The sequence below is a fragment of the Poromitra crassiceps genome, assembly GCF_964638095.1.
Source record: "Poromitra crassiceps genome assembly, chromosome: 10".
Taxonomy (NCBI): domain Eukaryota; kingdom Metazoa; phylum Chordata; class Actinopteri; order Beryciformes; family Melamphaidae; genus Poromitra; species Poromitra crassiceps.
Genome location: NC_139631.1, coordinates 224,228 through 241,698, shown reverse-complemented (window position 1 = coordinate 241,698; position 17,471 = coordinate 224,228). Strand labels below are relative to the sequence as shown.

General features: G+C 43.1%; 1 protein-coding gene across 1 annotated transcript in view; it reads left to right on the top strand.

Annotated features, from left to right (window-relative positions):
- LOC310783758 (uncharacterized protein) overlaps positions 1–17,471 on the top strand; it is a gene marked incomplete at its 5' end in the record, with an annotated part of 29,855 nt that continues 12,384 nt past the window's right edge. The window contains 3 exons of the mRNA XM_083644665.1: positions 1–70; positions 7,835–7,934; positions 16,316–16,609. Coding sequence (XP_083500791.1) covers positions 1–70; positions 7,835–7,934; positions 16,316–16,609 — 464 coding nt within the window. The remainder of the gene's footprint in view (positions 71–7,834; positions 7,935–16,315; positions 16,610–17,471) is intronic.

Sequence of the window (17,471 nt, the reverse complement as noted above, 5' to 3'; positions counted from 1 at the left end):
ATGGGGGAGCCCAGTCTGGACGACGCCAATGTCAAGGTGGCTGTTCGTGTTCGGCCCATGAACAGGAGAGGTGAGGCTCACACACTGCTGTCACAACACACTGAGGGGGTTATGGGTCATCAACTGCGTGTCAGATTAGAGATATTATGGATAGATTGTATCTCGGATTAATGAGATTATGGGTAGACTATCTCAGATTAATGAGATTATGGATATACTCTCATATTAGTGAGATTATGGATAGGTAATACCTATCCATAATCTCACTAATCTATACCTGATCTGAATAGGAATCTCAGATTAGTGAGGTTAGACTGTATCTCAGATTATTGATATTATGGATAGACTCAGATTAGTGACATTATGGATAGACTACTGTATCTCAGATGAGTGATATTATGGATAGATATCTCAGATTAGTGAGGTTATAGACTATCTCAGATGAGTGATATTATGGATAGATATCTCAGATGAGTGAGGTTATAGACTATCTCAGATGAGTGATATTATGGATAGACTAAGGCTGGGCGATATCGACAATCAAATATCACAATCTTTTTTGACCAAAAATACCTCAATATCGACTTTGCAACAATTGTAGGGGGACTATAGACCTTATTCGTTAACTCCGGACAGCGCCATATTGTTGACATACCGTCCTGCAGCTGACAACTATAGTAACGGCCTTATTGTCGTTTCTGTTCCATTACAAAATAGCGATAGTGATGACAGCAATAAAAACCCCAGAGTTGTTGTTTGTATGCAGCCGTTAATGCCTGTAATAATAAACAAAAGAAAAAACGAGGTGAACAGACTTTGCTGTGAGGAGCTGTCAGAAAGTTTCACCTGTCTCTCCCAACTATCCACACACCTCTCCTGTGCTGCTGACATATCCTCCGTCTCGCTCCCTTCACGTCTGTGGACGGTAGAGATAGAAACAAACCACGGGGACTTTATTGCTGTCATTACTACAGCCACATGTAACGCAGGTCACCATCCCAACACAATAGGAACGATACAGGTAACGCTAACGGCGGCTAGCTTCCTATAAACTCTGCTCTCACATAGGTTGTCACTTAAAGCTGCAGCGCTATGTCGAGAACATGGCGGCGGTGGGCGTGGCCGTACGTGAGTGACGTCAATCGTGGTTCCATGGTGGAACATAAGTCAACTTTCAACTGTGCTGTTCTTTCTGTTTGTGTTCTTGAAACTACTTTCTGCATTGTTCAGTGTTTGTATAGCAGGTGAAACTGTTGACCATCATTACAGTTTCATCTGATGTTATATTCCGATTTGGTTAAAAACAGCCTAACTATACGCATTTCTATATAACGCAAAGAATCCAGCCAGGAAAAGTTTATATATCATCATATAAAACGGAGCAAGTGGGCTTTGTCTGTTTGTTTCAATTTTTGTCCCACTGATGATGATGTCCCATCACCATGATGTCATCGTGGATATCATCTTATCACATCACTGATGATGTCATAGGCACTGTGAAATCATCAGTCACTCGAGCACTTGTGATGTTTTTTTTGTAAAAGGGAGAGGAATTGTTGGCTGCACATGCCAATAGAGCAGGCGAGGCCACGCAGCAGCCGAACTGTTGGCGAGGCCGCGTAGCAGCCGAGCTGCAGGGCGGGCGAGCAGAGAAAGACCTTCACGTCACATGTCACTGTTTGGATCTCACCTCACCTGCAATTACTGCTCATGGCCATAGGTGATGTCAGGAGAGCTGCCAGTAGCCTATGTAGGCTACTTGTAGCCTACTTTGTTTGTTCCTTCAGAAGACCAGACCTGATCAAAAGAGAGGTGTGCTTGGCGAGTTCATGTTGGTGTGCTGATGATGGTCGAGTCCTGTAATGTGCCTTTGCTACCACAGGAGGTCCCAGTCGGCCAGTTTTAGATGCTCCAGGCCCCCACCAGCCTGAGGAACTGTAGTCCTGTCCCGATCTCCAGGCAGACTGCTTGGCAGACACTCTGATTCACAATCTGGATCGCACAGTGACAGCTACGAAATCGATTTTTTTCTTTTTTCTTTTTTAATTGTACTGTAATTGCACATTTTCCCTTCGATTGTTTTTGTCAGTTTGGGACTGAGCCAGTGTTGGTGTAGGCCTATCAATTGACTAGTCATGAAATCCATCAAATTATTTTTGTGTCCGCTAGATGTAGGCTATTTTTTATATATTTGTATATTCTTCCTCACTCTTGAGTTCACTGTCCTTTTGTCCCTATCTTACATGTAATATATATATGCTTTGTATAGGCTATACTTTTTCTATTCAGCTGTGTGATATTTGTAGCTATATAGTGTTATTTGTATTTCTTGTCAAAATAAATTGACAAATAACCTTGGATACAATATACTCCTATGAGTATGCATGGTTCTAGCTGTGAACTGTGCTGGACTTGTATGATTAATGATTTCTATGAAACCAAGACACTTCTAGCAGTAGCTAAGAAAAATACAGTAGGCCCTATACAAAAATAAAACTATAGCCTACAGAAACTAAAAGAAAGAATGAAAGAAATTAACTGAGAAACACTTTCTCCGTTGTGATTTGTGCATGCGCAAGTGGTGGCAACTATTGAACATGCATAGTCCACTCCAGAGCCGTACTCGAGTCCACGGCGTTTCTTGTTTATTGCTTTTACGACAACAACTTGCTTTACGTTCCTCCCTTCTCAGAAGACTTCGCTAGACACTTAAGTCCCCTAATGAAATCCCACAATTGCCGTGGCCTGAGTCTGTTATGTTATATGAAGCTGGCTATCTGAGCAACATAATTATGCTAACAATAGAAGCTACACACCATCAAACCTGTTACAGCACGTTACTGGGTTGTCAGAGGAGAGGAGACTTACAACAGGGAGCGCGTGAGGTAAATGCTGGTTTGAAGTTGTGAACAGTGGAGATTAGTCTCATAACTGTGGGCTTTCGTGACAATTCATTCATGACATGAAACTTGTCTCGGTATGCAGCTGCCTGTCACTGGCTTGTCAAACCTACTGCTGTACAGTAGCTGTTTGTCTATTCACTGTCAATGGAGGCAATAGAACTGCAGCTCGGGGCTACTCAATGGAGGAAGCCTCTGCTAGCTGTTAGCTTGTCTATTCACTGTCAATGGAGGAGGCCTCTGCTAGCTGTTAGCTTGTCTATTCACTGTCAATGGAGGAGGCCTCTGCTAGCTGTTAGCTTGTCTATTCACTGTCAATGGAGGAGGCCTCTGCTAGCTGTTAGCTTGTCTATTCACTGTCAATGGAGGAGGCCTCTGCTAGCTGTTAGCTTGTCTATTCACTGTCAATGGAGGAGGCCTCTGCTAGCTGTTAGCTTGTCTATTCACTGTCAATGGAGGCAATAGAACTGCAGCTCGGGGCTACTCAATGGAGGAGGCCTCTGCTAGCTGTTAGCTTGTCTATTCACTGTCAATGGACGACTGTGCTAGCTGTTAGCTTGACTAGTCGGCTTGAACACTTTATGCACGTTAGCTTTTTATCTTTTTTTGTTTTAATTAATGCGAGCGTAATCACAGCTCTCTGAGGTGTTTTGCGTTTGGTCCTGTGCAGTGTTGGGGGTAACTCATTACAAAAGTAATATATTACATCATGTAATATATTACTTTTAGCAGTAACTCAGTAATATAACTTATATTATATTACTATATATTACTTCTATGATTTCAGTAATATTATACCAGTTACTTTGCCAAGTAACTCAAGTTACAAAATGATTTTTTTTAAATCAAAGCACATGTTTAAATAAAGATACAATCATTTCCTAATCAAACTTTCTGTTTTTATGCAAATAACCACTACAGATGACAATTACCAAGGAAAAGAATAACATTTAGAATTTTGGATTGTTTACACTGACTTCAAGGCGGTTGACATTATTTTTTGGGGTGGTTCCGGGGTGGCGATGTCATTCTGCTGCTGCTGTTGTTTTGGTGAAAGTAATGCAAAAGTAGTGTAATAAGTAATGAGTTAGTCTACACAGACAGTAATATTGTAAAGTAACGAGCTCTACACATACAGTAATATTGTAAAGTAACTTACCTTCAAATCAAAATAATTAGTAATATGTAGTGTATTACATACATAAAGTAACTTGACCAACACTGGTCCTGTGGCATTCTGTTTCTGTGCTACTCTTGAGGCTAATACACCAGCAGCGTCAGCAGCACATTAGCTGCAGCGGCCTGCAGTGCAGCTTGCAGGGATGGGGCTTCGCTCTGACTGATAGCAGAGAAGTCCAATGAAAAGTCTAACCTTGGTCTTGGCAGTGCACGTACTGTATGTAGCCAAACAGACAAATCTTTCAAAAAATAATAAAAGATTCATAAGAATTGATAGGGTGATATAAAAACAGGTTCAATGCTCATTACAGTGAACTTTAATTCAGCTAATTTTAACACAAGAGTGACATGTATTTGAATTGAAATATTAATCAGAGGAAACAAGGTAATGAATGCTGCTGCCATCTGCCATCTCATGCTTGTTGATTTAATGATTGTTTGACCCTTATTATAGCCTATATTATATTGCATTACTTTTACCAAAACAACAGCAGCAGCAGAATGACATCGCCGCCCCAGAACCATCCAGAAAAATAATTTTAACCGCCTTTAAATCAGTGTAAACAATCCAAAATTCTAAGAATGCAGAAGTCAGTCAGTCAGTCAGTCAGTCAGTCTGTCTGTCTGTGTGTGTGTCTGTCAGTCTGTCTGTAATACTATAACATTTCACAAAGTGGTGAAAAATGTCAATCACTTTTTCCCCCAAAGCCCAAGATGTCACCTTCAAATGCCATCTTTCAGCCTGACCCAACAGTCCACAACCCAAATTAAAGAGAATCAGTTTAATGTCATCGAAGACTAAATAAACCAGAAAATATACAAATTTAAAAAGCTGGAACGAGATCATTTTTTTCTTAAAAAATTAGTCTACAAAATGATTAATCAATAATAAAAAATATAGTTGGCAATTACTTTTGTCTATCAACGGATTGATGAATTGACTAAGCTGCAGCTCTAGTGTTCATCAACAGTGTGTGTGTATTAATCTGTATCGTAGCTTATTTTCTCATCTAGGTTCTGTTGTAATATTATGCTTTGGCAACACTCAATATCTTATTCATGCCAGTAAAGCTTTTCTGTGTGTGTGTGTGTGTGTGTGTGTGTGTGTGTGTGTGTGTGTGTGTGTGTGTGTGTGTGTGTGTGTGTGTGTGTGTGTGTGTGTGTGTGTGTGTGTGTGTGTGTCAGAGCACTACATGTCTCACTCAGCAGCAGCAGCAGGTGGTGGCTTGTATCTGGATGCATACGAGGTGTCGTTTCTCGTTTCCACTGGAGGAGAGCGCAGAGCGGCCACCTGCTGCCTACCAGATGACCCACGACGGTACGGCATGTCTACACACACACACACACACACACCCACCACAGCTCTGTTGTGTGTGTGTGTGTGTGTGTGTCAGAGCACTACATGTCTCACTCAGCAGCAGCAGCAGGTAAGTAAGTAAGTAATACTTTATTTATATAGCACTTTTCAAATCCATGGATCACAAAGTGCTTTACATACAGGAAATAAGTGGTGCTTTACATACAGGAAATAAGTGGTGCTTTACATACAGGAAATAAAAACAGATTTATAGCAGGTTCGTTCAAAATTTAGCCAACAAGTACACAAAAAGCAGGCTAGAAAAACGTCAACCGGCACAAACTGCAACAGGTACATAACACAATAGCATGTGAAGGAACAGCGCATAAAACAACAAAAATTAAAACCAATCAGGCAACACAAATAAAAATAAAAGAAGCGAGTGGGATAAAATTAATAAAAGGCTTGTTTAAATAAATAGGTTTTAAGAAGCGATTTAAAAGTGGACACTGAGTCTGCCAATCTCATACCTAGGGGGAGGCGATTCCACAGTGTCGGCGCTATGGACGAGAAAGCCCGCTCACCTTTTGTTCTGAGTCTGGTTCGGGGGACAATTAACAGTCCTTGGTCCGATGACCTGAGTGGCCTTACTGAATTATATGGCTTCAGGAGTTCAGAGATATAGCGAGGGGCTAGGCCTCGCAAAGCTTTACAAGTGATTAAAAGTATTTTAAAATAAATTCTCTGTCTCACTGGCAGCCAGTGTAAGGAGGCCAGAATGGGGGAGATGTGAGACCTACGGCTTGTCCTGGTTAAAAGCCTTGCAGCTGCATTTTGGACCAGTTGAAGCCTGGACAAGTTGGCATGTAAAGAGGGCATTGCAGTAATCAAGGCATGAGGAAATTAGGGCGTGAATGAGTGTTTCCATATTTTTTGCAGAGAGAACTGATTTAATTTTTGCAATATTACACAGATGAAAGAAACAGCAGATGAAAGAAGGTGGGGGCGGTGGCTTGTATCTGGATGCATATGAGGTGTCCACAGGTGTTTGTGTGTGTGTGTGTGTGTGTGTGTTTGTGCGTGTGTGTGTGTGCGTGTGCGCGTGCGCGTGCGCGTGCGTGCGTGTGTGTGTGCGTGTGTGCGTGCGTGTGTGTGTGAACAGCAGGTGATCGACGGTCTACGCACGTCTACACACCGACTCACCGACCGCATTTACGTTTCAGAAGTCATAATAAAGTGATTCACGTTTGTGAAGATTATCCTGGTGAACCCAAATGACCACTCCCATAAACTGTTGTTAACCACAGACCTTATTTTATGCATTTAAGTGAAATCCCCTTCTAAATTGAACTTTCCCCCGTAAGATCCAGGAAGTGCAGGACTTCCTCCTTCCATGCTACTTCTGGACTCATTCCTGCGGTGCTCTATTAGACTATTCTATGCAGGGCCGTCATGCAAGCCAACATTGTGAGAGAGCACAACTAGGCTGTAGCCAAGAACTCAACATGGAACACACAGGTAGATGATGCCTCTAGTGCAGTGCTGACCAATTTGGGGCCCGCGGGCCAAGTGAAATTTATTTCACCTTTATTTTACCAGGAAAATTACTTGAGATCCAAGATCTCTTTTTCGAGTAAGACCTGGCCGACAGTGTCTGAATGTGGCTGCGGATACTGTGTTCACTCCTGAGATTGCATCCCTGCAAATTGTCATGGCAAATTTTTTACAAAAGATGGACAATAAAGCTGATTTTCAAAGTACCTTGAGGATTTTTCAAGTTGTGAATTAAGTCAAATTTCTCTCTTGATTACAAAGGTGGAAAATACAACTGTTTTTAACTGGGTGTTTACTGATTAAATGTTTAAGCTCCCCACAAATGCAGATGTTTTTTTATATATATATAACCAATTGCAAATTATTACAATTACCAAACAGATAAAAAGTAGATTATTATATTGAAATGTTATTTTAGATTTAGAATGTTAATTTTCTATAAAACACAATACATTTTAATGTAATTCCACAACGTCTATTTTTGGCCCTCGGCCCTCCACCCAGATTGAGTTTTGGCCCTTCATGGGAAAGAATTTGGGCACCCCTGCTCTAGTGTGAGACGCATGTGTCCTCAGTGTAAACAATGGCTAGGCTAGTCAGCATAGGAGCTGAGCATCAGAGCTAAGTTACTGTATGTTACAGGCTATGTGATCTCATTTTGATAACTAATGTAATATTTGTTCACTTCCATTCACTGAGCCTCCCCTGAAACTGTTTGGAGCCCTCCTGGGGAGGCCTGCCCTCCACTTTATAAACCTCTTCTCTCCACAATGTTACCTCTCATCTCCTCTCTCCTCTCCTCTTATGTCCTCTCCTCTCTCCTCCCCCAGAGCCTCCCTCTCAGTACAGTCTGTTCATCCTGGTCTCTAACCTGTGGGCTCACCTGTACGTGGCTCTGGAGAAGAACGCCTGGCTGCAGAAACGCATCGAGGAGCTGGAGGAGGAGCACAACTTCCTGCGCTGCCAGCTGGACCGCTTCATGGTCAGCATGAGGAGCCAGGAGGGTGAGGCCCACGGACACGCGTCACTCACCCACACTGCACTGACACCAGAGACAGCACTAGAGCCATAATACTAGATATGATTACATTGGAATCAATCCCTGTGGGGGTAATTGGGTTCTTAGAAAAGGATTCAGCAAAAACATACATTAAAAAATAGGGGTGTCTGGGTATTGTAGTGTAGAGGTAAAAGCACTCGCCTAACACCACAGAGACTGGCGTCCAGTTCCCGGCAGCTGTACTTCTGGCTTGGTCAGACGTCCCTACAGACACAATTGGCCGTGTCTGCGGGTGGGAAGCTGGTGGGTTATGAGTCCTGATCGCTGCACTAGTGCCTCCCCTGGTCGATCAGGGCACATGTTCGGGGGGGGAGGGCAACTGTGTGGAATAGTGTCCTGTTAGTGAAACTCCTCGATGTCAGGTGAAAAGAAGCAGCTGGCTTCCTCCAACACATGCACAGTTGCCAGCCTCTTCTTTTCACCTGACAGCGAGGAGGTTCACCGGCAGGACGTAGCACGTGGGAGGATCACACTATTCTCACCAGTTCCATTCTGCCCCAACCAGGCGCCCCAACCGACCAGGGTGCTAGTGCAGCGACCAGGACACAGGCCCTCAATCTTTGCTGCATGTCATCCCCTCTCTCTCTCTGTCTCTCTCTCTCTCCACCTTTCCTGTCTGCCTACTGTCCTATCTATTAAAATGCAAAAAAACAACAAAACAACAACAACAACAATGCCTGCTACAGCCAACAGGCTCGTCAATGCTTTTCCGCGCTGGCAATGGCCCTGGTGAGACAGACACACACACACACACACACACACACACACACACACACACACACACACACACACACAACCCGTCATTACGAGATGTATATCTTTGACTCCAAAGTAGAGTTCGGCAATATATCAATATTATTGATATTGTGACATGAGACGATCTTCTTAGATTTTGGATGTCGTAATATCTTGATGTGGCATAAGTGCATTACAGTAAAGTGATGTCATTTTCTGTTCTATTATTTTCCTTTTTTAATACATTTTATTTTGGTTTTTCATTATGTAAAACGTATACAATGACAGTACAAAAGTGTTGTTCACAATACAAGACAAAAAAACGAGTAAATAAGATGATAAAGAGACAAAAATACGTACAAATACATCATCTTCACAGCATTAGATGAGTGAAAATAGAGAGACCATTCACATAGTCATTCAATCCTGTGGGATGTGAGATCTTTTCCAGAGGTATGCAGCTCTTCACCTCTGAGAGCCACATTCACATTGGCAATGGGAGGTCTGACTTCTGTCATACATGTTTTGGCAATGACCAGGAGGATTTCCCTAAGCTTAAAGGAGGACTTACCCCCTAGATATGTATTAGAACAGTGATTTGAAAATACCTATGGAAAAAACCAAGAAATGACATATACTCTTGTCTATACTAGACTCTTTGGCTGTGTTCAAGTCAAGATTTTTTTTCGGAAAACGACGCCATTACAGTTTGCCTACTGCCTCAAAAATAATTTATTTGAGAGGGGCCATATCTTTATAAATATCAACAACTAGCCAACGCTGGTGGCCTGTTTGTGGTTGAAAGTTATATCAATTTGGTAATTCAGTGGCGAACTAGAAATTTAATTATTTTTCTGCATGTATCTCTATGGCAGTGTCTCAAACTACGTTACGAGAGCAAAGTGACGTGGGCTCGTTACAGCAGCACACCACACAATACGACAAACCCCCCGTTCTGGGGTAACACAATGCGAGATTTCTCTACGTCATTCCCTCGTCCAAGTTGCCATATAGTCCCTTTTTCATTTTAGTTTGGGGGCTTTTCGTGATTCTTGTTAAAAGTTGTGCAAAAGTTTTCCTCTCAGCGCAGTGCAGGCTGCGCCTCCTCCCTCCTGCCAGACCCAGGCTGGCGAAACAGCCTGCTGCATGCATGGGGCGCTCTAACCTCACGGAGCAACAAACAAACACAGACAGAAATAGCTGGTGTGCGATTTAGAGAATACAGTCTGAGATTGGGTACAGGATTGAGGGAATCCCGCATCTGTTTGCGAAGGTGCGACTGGACAGGACGCTTTTCACAGACGGGCACAGTAGTCGGAGCGAGGCGAGTGTCTCTCAGGGCTACTCAGGGCAGAGCTGCAGATCTCTCCTCCTCCTCCTCCGCGCATTCAGTCTGTCCAAAATCATTACCGATATAATCTCAGTAGGAGGGATGCAGGGAAATATGATAGTAGCCGATGTGTTTAGAGAAGCTTTGTCACGTTGTCACGTCGTAGTATAGCGTTATATTTTACATGTGCGCTAAACTGCGACCATATTTGTTTGCGGAAATATCAGACTGCTCTCTCTGCTCTCAGAGCACAGAGAGCCCAGCTGCTGCTGCGCGCGCCCCCGGAGCTTGGCGCTAGTGCATGAGGTTTTACAGTACGACTCTCTCCCGCCCGCTCCCGCCTGCCTGGGCTGGAGACAGCTGCTTCCAACTCGGACTGATAATATATACATCATCATTCGAGCTTATCCAGGTAAGATATTAATAAAGTAGTGACACATTCAGCGGGAAACTAACTATAATTAAGACATGTGCCAACTTTGACGACGTTTGGTTCAGTATTTTAAGAGCAAACTTCAATAGGAATAGGCTTGGAGTTCTGAGGAGCCGAAAGGGTACAGGGGGGGTAGGGGAGTAATTATCTTGAAATCCCATAGTCTTTGGGGACAACCTGACGTCAGGTTGTACCAAATCTCCCATTCATTTGAGGAAAAAAAAAAAAAAAAGCAGTGTTCCACCCTTAGAGGGCGCTTATGCCAGTTATGCTGCTGAAAAATGATACAAATGGCAGAATGGCAACAGTTTGGTGTCAAATGTGGAAATTCTGACCAGAATTCTTCACACATCACCCCCAAAGTCATATATATTGGTTAAAAGCTGAAAAAAAGTGTTTTGGGGGTTAGTTACACTTTAAGTTATGTGAAGTTAGTAATCTGGTAATCACACAAGGGGCTCGTTTTGATGTGGATATTAAGTTAAGTTAGTAATCGGGTAATCTTTTGATTTGGATATTAAGTTAAGTTAAGTGAAGTTAGTAATCGGGTAATCACATAAGGGGCTTGTTTTGATGTGGATATTAACACATTAAGTGCCATAGACGACCTAACTCGTCTTACATAATCCAGCGCTTGAGTGCCAAGGACGAGCTAACTCGTCTTACATAAACATTTTTTTTTTTTGACGGTGGGACATCAATCAACCCCTTTTACATCTTCGAGATAACTATTGGAGCAAGAGAATGTGTATAATCTATTTTACCGACCACTAAGTGGCGACAGAGACAGAGAGAAAGCCACAGCCACGGACCCGTGGACCAAAAGCAGCCGCCTCCCGCGGAAATGGCTTGGCGATTTTACAGTCAGAAACGAAGGAGCCTCATTCTCATACTGTAGGCGGGGACGCTTCGCGCTGCTGCGGTGGGGGGTTCCAGAAATGGACTGGGTGAGCAGCATAAAGCCTAGAGTCGCACGGGGCTTAATCGGGGCTCTCAAACCCAAGAGACAGTGAGACCTATCCACACTCGCTGCCAGGGAGAGGCTGCTCAACTCGCTGGAAACTCCCAGCAGCACAGACGGAGGGAGGAGCCCGGAGACACACACACAGAACGGACAGAGATCCCCTCCCCCCAGAGCCGCGGAGCAACGCGCGAACACACACACACACACACACACACACACACACACACACACACACACACACACGCACACACACACACACACACACACACACACACACACACACACACACAATACAGTATACAGACTCGCCCAAAGGCACCCACAATCACAGGCAGGTGACTATTCTGCTGAATTTCACAAAACTGCGATTATCTCAGCTTGCTGTCTCATACGCTAAAACCATGCTGTACTCAACGGCTAATATCTACATAACTACTAACTCTGCAAACTAACTCTTTTAGACAGAGAAAGCACACATTCTATTAGTTATTTTTAGATGATTGGTGTTCACGAAGTCTTAACAGAAAACAGATCCTCGGCTGTTGTAAAATGAGCCAGAATCCTCAAAAAAAAACCTGGCACAACTTACCTACAGGTTGAAAAAATGGCTGGCACTCAATGTGTTAAGTTTAGTTTAGTTAAGTTAGTAATCGGGTAATCACATAAGGGGCTCGTTTTGATGTGGATATTAAGTTAAGTTAGTAATCTGGTAATCACATAAGGGGCTCGTTTTGATTTGGATATTAAGTTAAGTTAAGTGAAGTTAGTAATCGGGTAATCACATAAGGGGCTTGTTTTGATGTGGATATTAAGTTAAGTTAAGTGAAGTTAGTAATCGGGTAATCACATAAGGGGCTCGTTTTGATGTGGATATTAAGTTAAGTTAGTAATCGGCTTATCACATAAGGGGCTCGTTTTGATGCGGATATTAAGTTAAGTTACCGTAAATTCCGGACTATAAGCCGCGGCTTTTTTCCCGTTTTTTGGGCTTTTTTGCCCCCTGCGGCTTATATAACGGTGCGTCTTATCTATGGATTTTTTCCAAAAAAAAAAAAAAATCTCTCTTTTTTTAGCACTCTTTCTAACTATAAATCCACTTCTGTTTTAATTTCCTCTCTTGCCCTCTTTTAACAACATAACATAACATAACATAACATAACACAACACAGGTAAGCAGAAAGAAAAAGACGAAGCAATCACGCCATGAATGAGGAAATGACTCACCTGCTGGAGGCTGGAGATACACGCTTGGGCTAAACTTTTACTCCGTGAAACACTATCGATTAAGTCCGACATCGCTCAGAGGTTTTGAGCAGCTTGAAAACAAGTTTGAAAACGTGCAGAAGTCCATCCACTCACTCACTAAAGAAACTAAGGCAACCGTGAACAGAGTTTATAATGCGGAAAAGCGCATCCGCGCACTGGAGGACAAAAACAACACAGTGAGTCCGAAAATGGATAAAATGCAAAATCGAAACCCTGCACACGCAGGTTGATGACTTAATCAGCAGGAGTAAAAGAAATAACATTCGCCTGATCAATGTAAAAGAGGAGCTGAGATCGGTGACATGGACGCTTTCGTGGCAAAATCCTGTGTTACATCCTGGACCTGAAGGAAGGCGAGAAACCACCAGAGGTGGACAGGGCACACCGGGCGCCTCGGCCACGTCCAGACCCCGGCCTGCCACCGAGGGCCATCTTCATCTGCCTACTCCGCTGGCCCGACCGTCAACTCATCCTCCAGGCTGCGGGGAAGAAGCCCCTCACCTGGGAGGGTACGCGCTTTTTCGTCCGGGCAGGACCTCTCCGCGTTGGTGCAACAGAAACGCGCAACATACAACAGCATCATCGAGTCAATGGATATCGCTTTGGCGTACTGTACCCAGCGAGACTCGTCATAACCAGACCGGACTATCTTTAGCACTCTTTCTAACTATAAATCCACTTCTGTTTTAATTTCCTCTCTTGCCCTCTTTTCACCACACCGCGGACACTGTGTGCCCAGCGGCGGAACAAGAGCTCAAAGTGAAACTGCCGAATATCTTTTGAGTTGGACTGGTCAATAGTACTGTGAGTAACTAAAATAAAAAAATAAAAAACGGAATTCTCTCTTCTTTAGCACTCTTTCTAACTATAAATCCACTTCTGTTTTAATTTCCTCTCTTGCCCTCTTTTCACCACACCGCGGACACTGTGTGCACTGTAAAAAAAACAAAAAATACCACAATGTGTGATTTTGTCTGGGGATTAGTGACCTGACTTTTGTTTTGTTGAAATGTTAATAAATGGGAGCTTCCCCAAACAGCGATCTCTTTCCCGACATTCCTCTCTGTGCACGAACCCTTTCATATGGTAATTAAACATCAAAACACCCGCGGCTTATAGACCGGTGCGGCTTATAGAAGAAAAAAATAGTCACCTTTGAAGGTGCGGCTTATAGACCGGTGCGTCTTATAGTCCGGAATTTACGGTAGTAATCGGCTAATCACATAAGGGGCTCGTTTTGATGTGGATATTAAGTTAAGTTAAGTTAGTAATCGGCTAATCACATAAGGGGCTCGTTTTGATGTGGATATTAAGTTAAGTTAAGTTAGTAAATAGTAATCGGCTAATCACATAAGGGGCTCGTTCTGATGTGGATATTGGTGATCACAGAAGGAAAAATAAATACGCATATCCAGAACGCCGTTGTTTTTCTCCCAGGGGCAGAATCTTTGGTTACAAATATACCAAATATTTTAAATATAATACAGTGGTTCTCAAATATTTTCACGTCAAGGACCCCTAAACTGACCCAAATTAGACCACTGACCCCCATTTGATATGATTTTGTCCCAGGGTCCCCCATCTGATATGATTTTAGCTTTAAGATGATTTACTGTATTGCAGAAAGTGCATGAAACCCATGACCAAAATATTCATGCCTTCTGTGTGTGTGTGTGTGTGTGTGTGTGTGTGTGGGTGTGTGTGGGTGTGTGTGTGTGTGTGCGCGCGCGGATCGAATATTCCTCATAGGCTTAATTGATATATAGCAGGCCTCACTGTGCTCGTCGACATGAGTGCACTGAAGCAACAAGACCACCTTGGTTTTGACCACACACCAAAACATATGTGACAATATGTTTCTGCTGGAACAGTTTTGTGGGGATGGTACGTCTGGATGTTGTTGTTGATGATGTCTCTTAGTCAGTCTGCTGTTTTCCTCCATCTAGATTGTACCATAGATACATCAGTTAGGACCTTTACACATCGAGAGTGTTTTTTTTTTCCGTGCGATTAATTCGCACGTCAATAATATTTTCAGAATCAGTCAATGCAACCGTGCATACCAACGGCGAAGTTTCGCTGAGCGTTTATTTTCTCGGACCAAGGTCGATTTTTCAGAAATTCGCCTCCGACATGTACACGTCTGTTGCTGTGATTGACAGATGGGTCAATATTCGCATCGCAGTTTCGTGCTGTATATTCGCAGCGCTCTCGGTGTGTTAACAACCTTACGTCTGCTGTTTCCCTCCATGTGTAGATTAGATTGTGCCATAGATACATCTGTATATTTCCCATAAGCCACCAGTGACGTGTTGCAGTGCGGCCGAGATAAGGCAGAACTCGTACCTCCAGCTGTGAAGCGTGTAGTGCAGTCTAGCATGGCACGCTGCGTGGGTGGCTATCTCTCTGTCATCTGTGTGTGTGTGTGTGCGTGTGTGTGTGTGTGTGTGTGTGTGTGTGTGTGCGTGTGGGTGTGTGTGTGTGTGTGTGTGTGTGTGTGTGTGTGCGTGTGGGTGTGTGTGTGCGTGTGTGCGCGCGCACACGCGTGCGATTGGTTCCTGATTGTTAGCGGCCTTGCTAGAGACGGCCAGTAGCTCGTCAAGAAGCGAATGTGTTTTTCATCGAAAAGATGGATTTTGGTTTCGCTCTCATTCTCCCCATTCCTGGACATTATCTTGTTTTCCAGAAAGTCCTGGAGATGTTTTCCATTAGATTGCGTATTGGTTATTGGAACATCCGTGACCATCCCATTCTTATATAACGTCAATTCCCTCTGTTCTTCTTTTGTTCCTCTCTCCTCCACGTCTGGTTTCATCCTCCCCCTATCCTCCTCACACATTTCTATTCTATTCTACTCTGTTATTTTCTATTCTATTCTATTCTATTCTACTCTGTTATTTTCTATTCTATTCTATTCTACTCTGTTATTTTCTATTCTATTCTACTCTGTTATTTTCTATTCTATTCTATTCTATTCTACTCTGTTATTTTCTATTCTATTCTATTCTACTCCACTTCATCTGCAAATAGAGAGGCAAAGTGACCGCCTACTTCCTGCTTCAGCACTGTATCAGAGATTTTCATCCGCCATTTATTTTCCCATACACATTTCCTAAAATGCGTATAAAAATAGTTTTACTGGTTCAAACCAAACGGTACAGATATATTTAGAAACAGGAGAGATCGCATAACCTTTCACTGGGACCAAATCGTTAAAAAAATGCGGGTTTAAAGAACATATTTTTTCGATGTTGTTTTTTTAAGTTTTGGTCCAAGTGAAATGTTCTATGGTCTCTCCCGATTATAGCGTTAGCTGAACCGTTTGGTTCGACCAAGTAAAACTATTTTATAAGCATTTTACGAAATGTCTATGGGAAAATAAATGGCGGATGAAAATCTCTGGTACAGTGCTGAAGCAGGAAGTGATGTTCCACTTTGCCTTTCTATGCCATGACATGCATTTGAGCTAACACTAAAAGACAATTTATCATTTTATATATACTTTTTGCAATTGACCTCAGCCAATGTGGAGTTCTATTCTATTCTATTTAATCTTCAGGTATGACCAAAGCTCTTTTCCTCTTCTCCATCCTCCAGAAGATCGTCGTCCAGACCCGCCTCCCCGCAGGCAGAGGGTCTCCCCTGGGGCGAGGACCGGGGCCACGACGAGTCTCCGCCCCTGGAGCCGTTCCTCCACGAGCTCCCCCACCACGAGGAGGAGCAGGGGCGCCCCCTGGAGGAGGAGCCGCTGCCCCACATGCTGCTGCCGGCGGACAGCCTGGTGCTGCTGGAGAAGGCCGAGAGGAGGATGATGAAGAAGAAGAGGAGGAACAAGCAGAAGAAACAGCGGCACCGGCATTTCAACGACCTGTGGGTCCGCATCGAGGAGAGGTAAGAGGGGGACAGATGATGACCACCAGTGTTGGGCAAGTTAACTGCAAATGTGTAATTAGTTACAGTTACTAGTTATTTGTCTCAAAAAGTAATTTAATTACTTTAGAAATGACTGCATAATAAAAGTAATTATTTACTAGGGAAAGTAACAGTTGCGTTACTTTTAAAAGTCTCCTTCGATTGCCTTATTAATGCACAGATTATTGTAGTGTTGCTGTGGCACAGTGTGGGACAAGACATACTGTCAAAGTTTATCATGGTACCTGCATGAGATACTTGAACATTTGCTTACTGGGGAGGCTTATCCACCTTATTTCTAGCTGCCATGATGCCTGATGGGTGCTTCTTCCTCTTCTGGTGTAATAGACTGTTTTACAGTCTATGGTTTTAACTTGACAAAAAAAACGTCTATGAGGATTTTACAGCAGAGCCATTCTGCTCTACAGCCGTGTCGTTCGGGTGCTGGGATAACGTAATGCATTGTGGGTAGTCGGCTACTGTGGCTAATGCTAGCGGCTAGCGTAATAGTTACTTTACATGGCAGTAAAACGCCACTGAATGACCAAATTGATTTAACTTTTAACCATTTCGAGTAACACTGTTTCCATACGGACCCCCAGCGTTGGTTAGTTGTTTATAACGTGACTATATTTATAACTTTTATAACGTACTCCAGCTTCCGGTTTATAATTTCGGGTCTGCAGCCAAAGAGTATAACAAAGGAAATGGCAAGCTGCAACAATAAGTCACGTTAAACCGGACCTTGTACCCACAATTATTTTTTTACAGTGGGGCATTCAAAGATAAGGTGGATAGACTATACGGCTCAACAAGTACCAAGTACCAACTCTTTTGATGA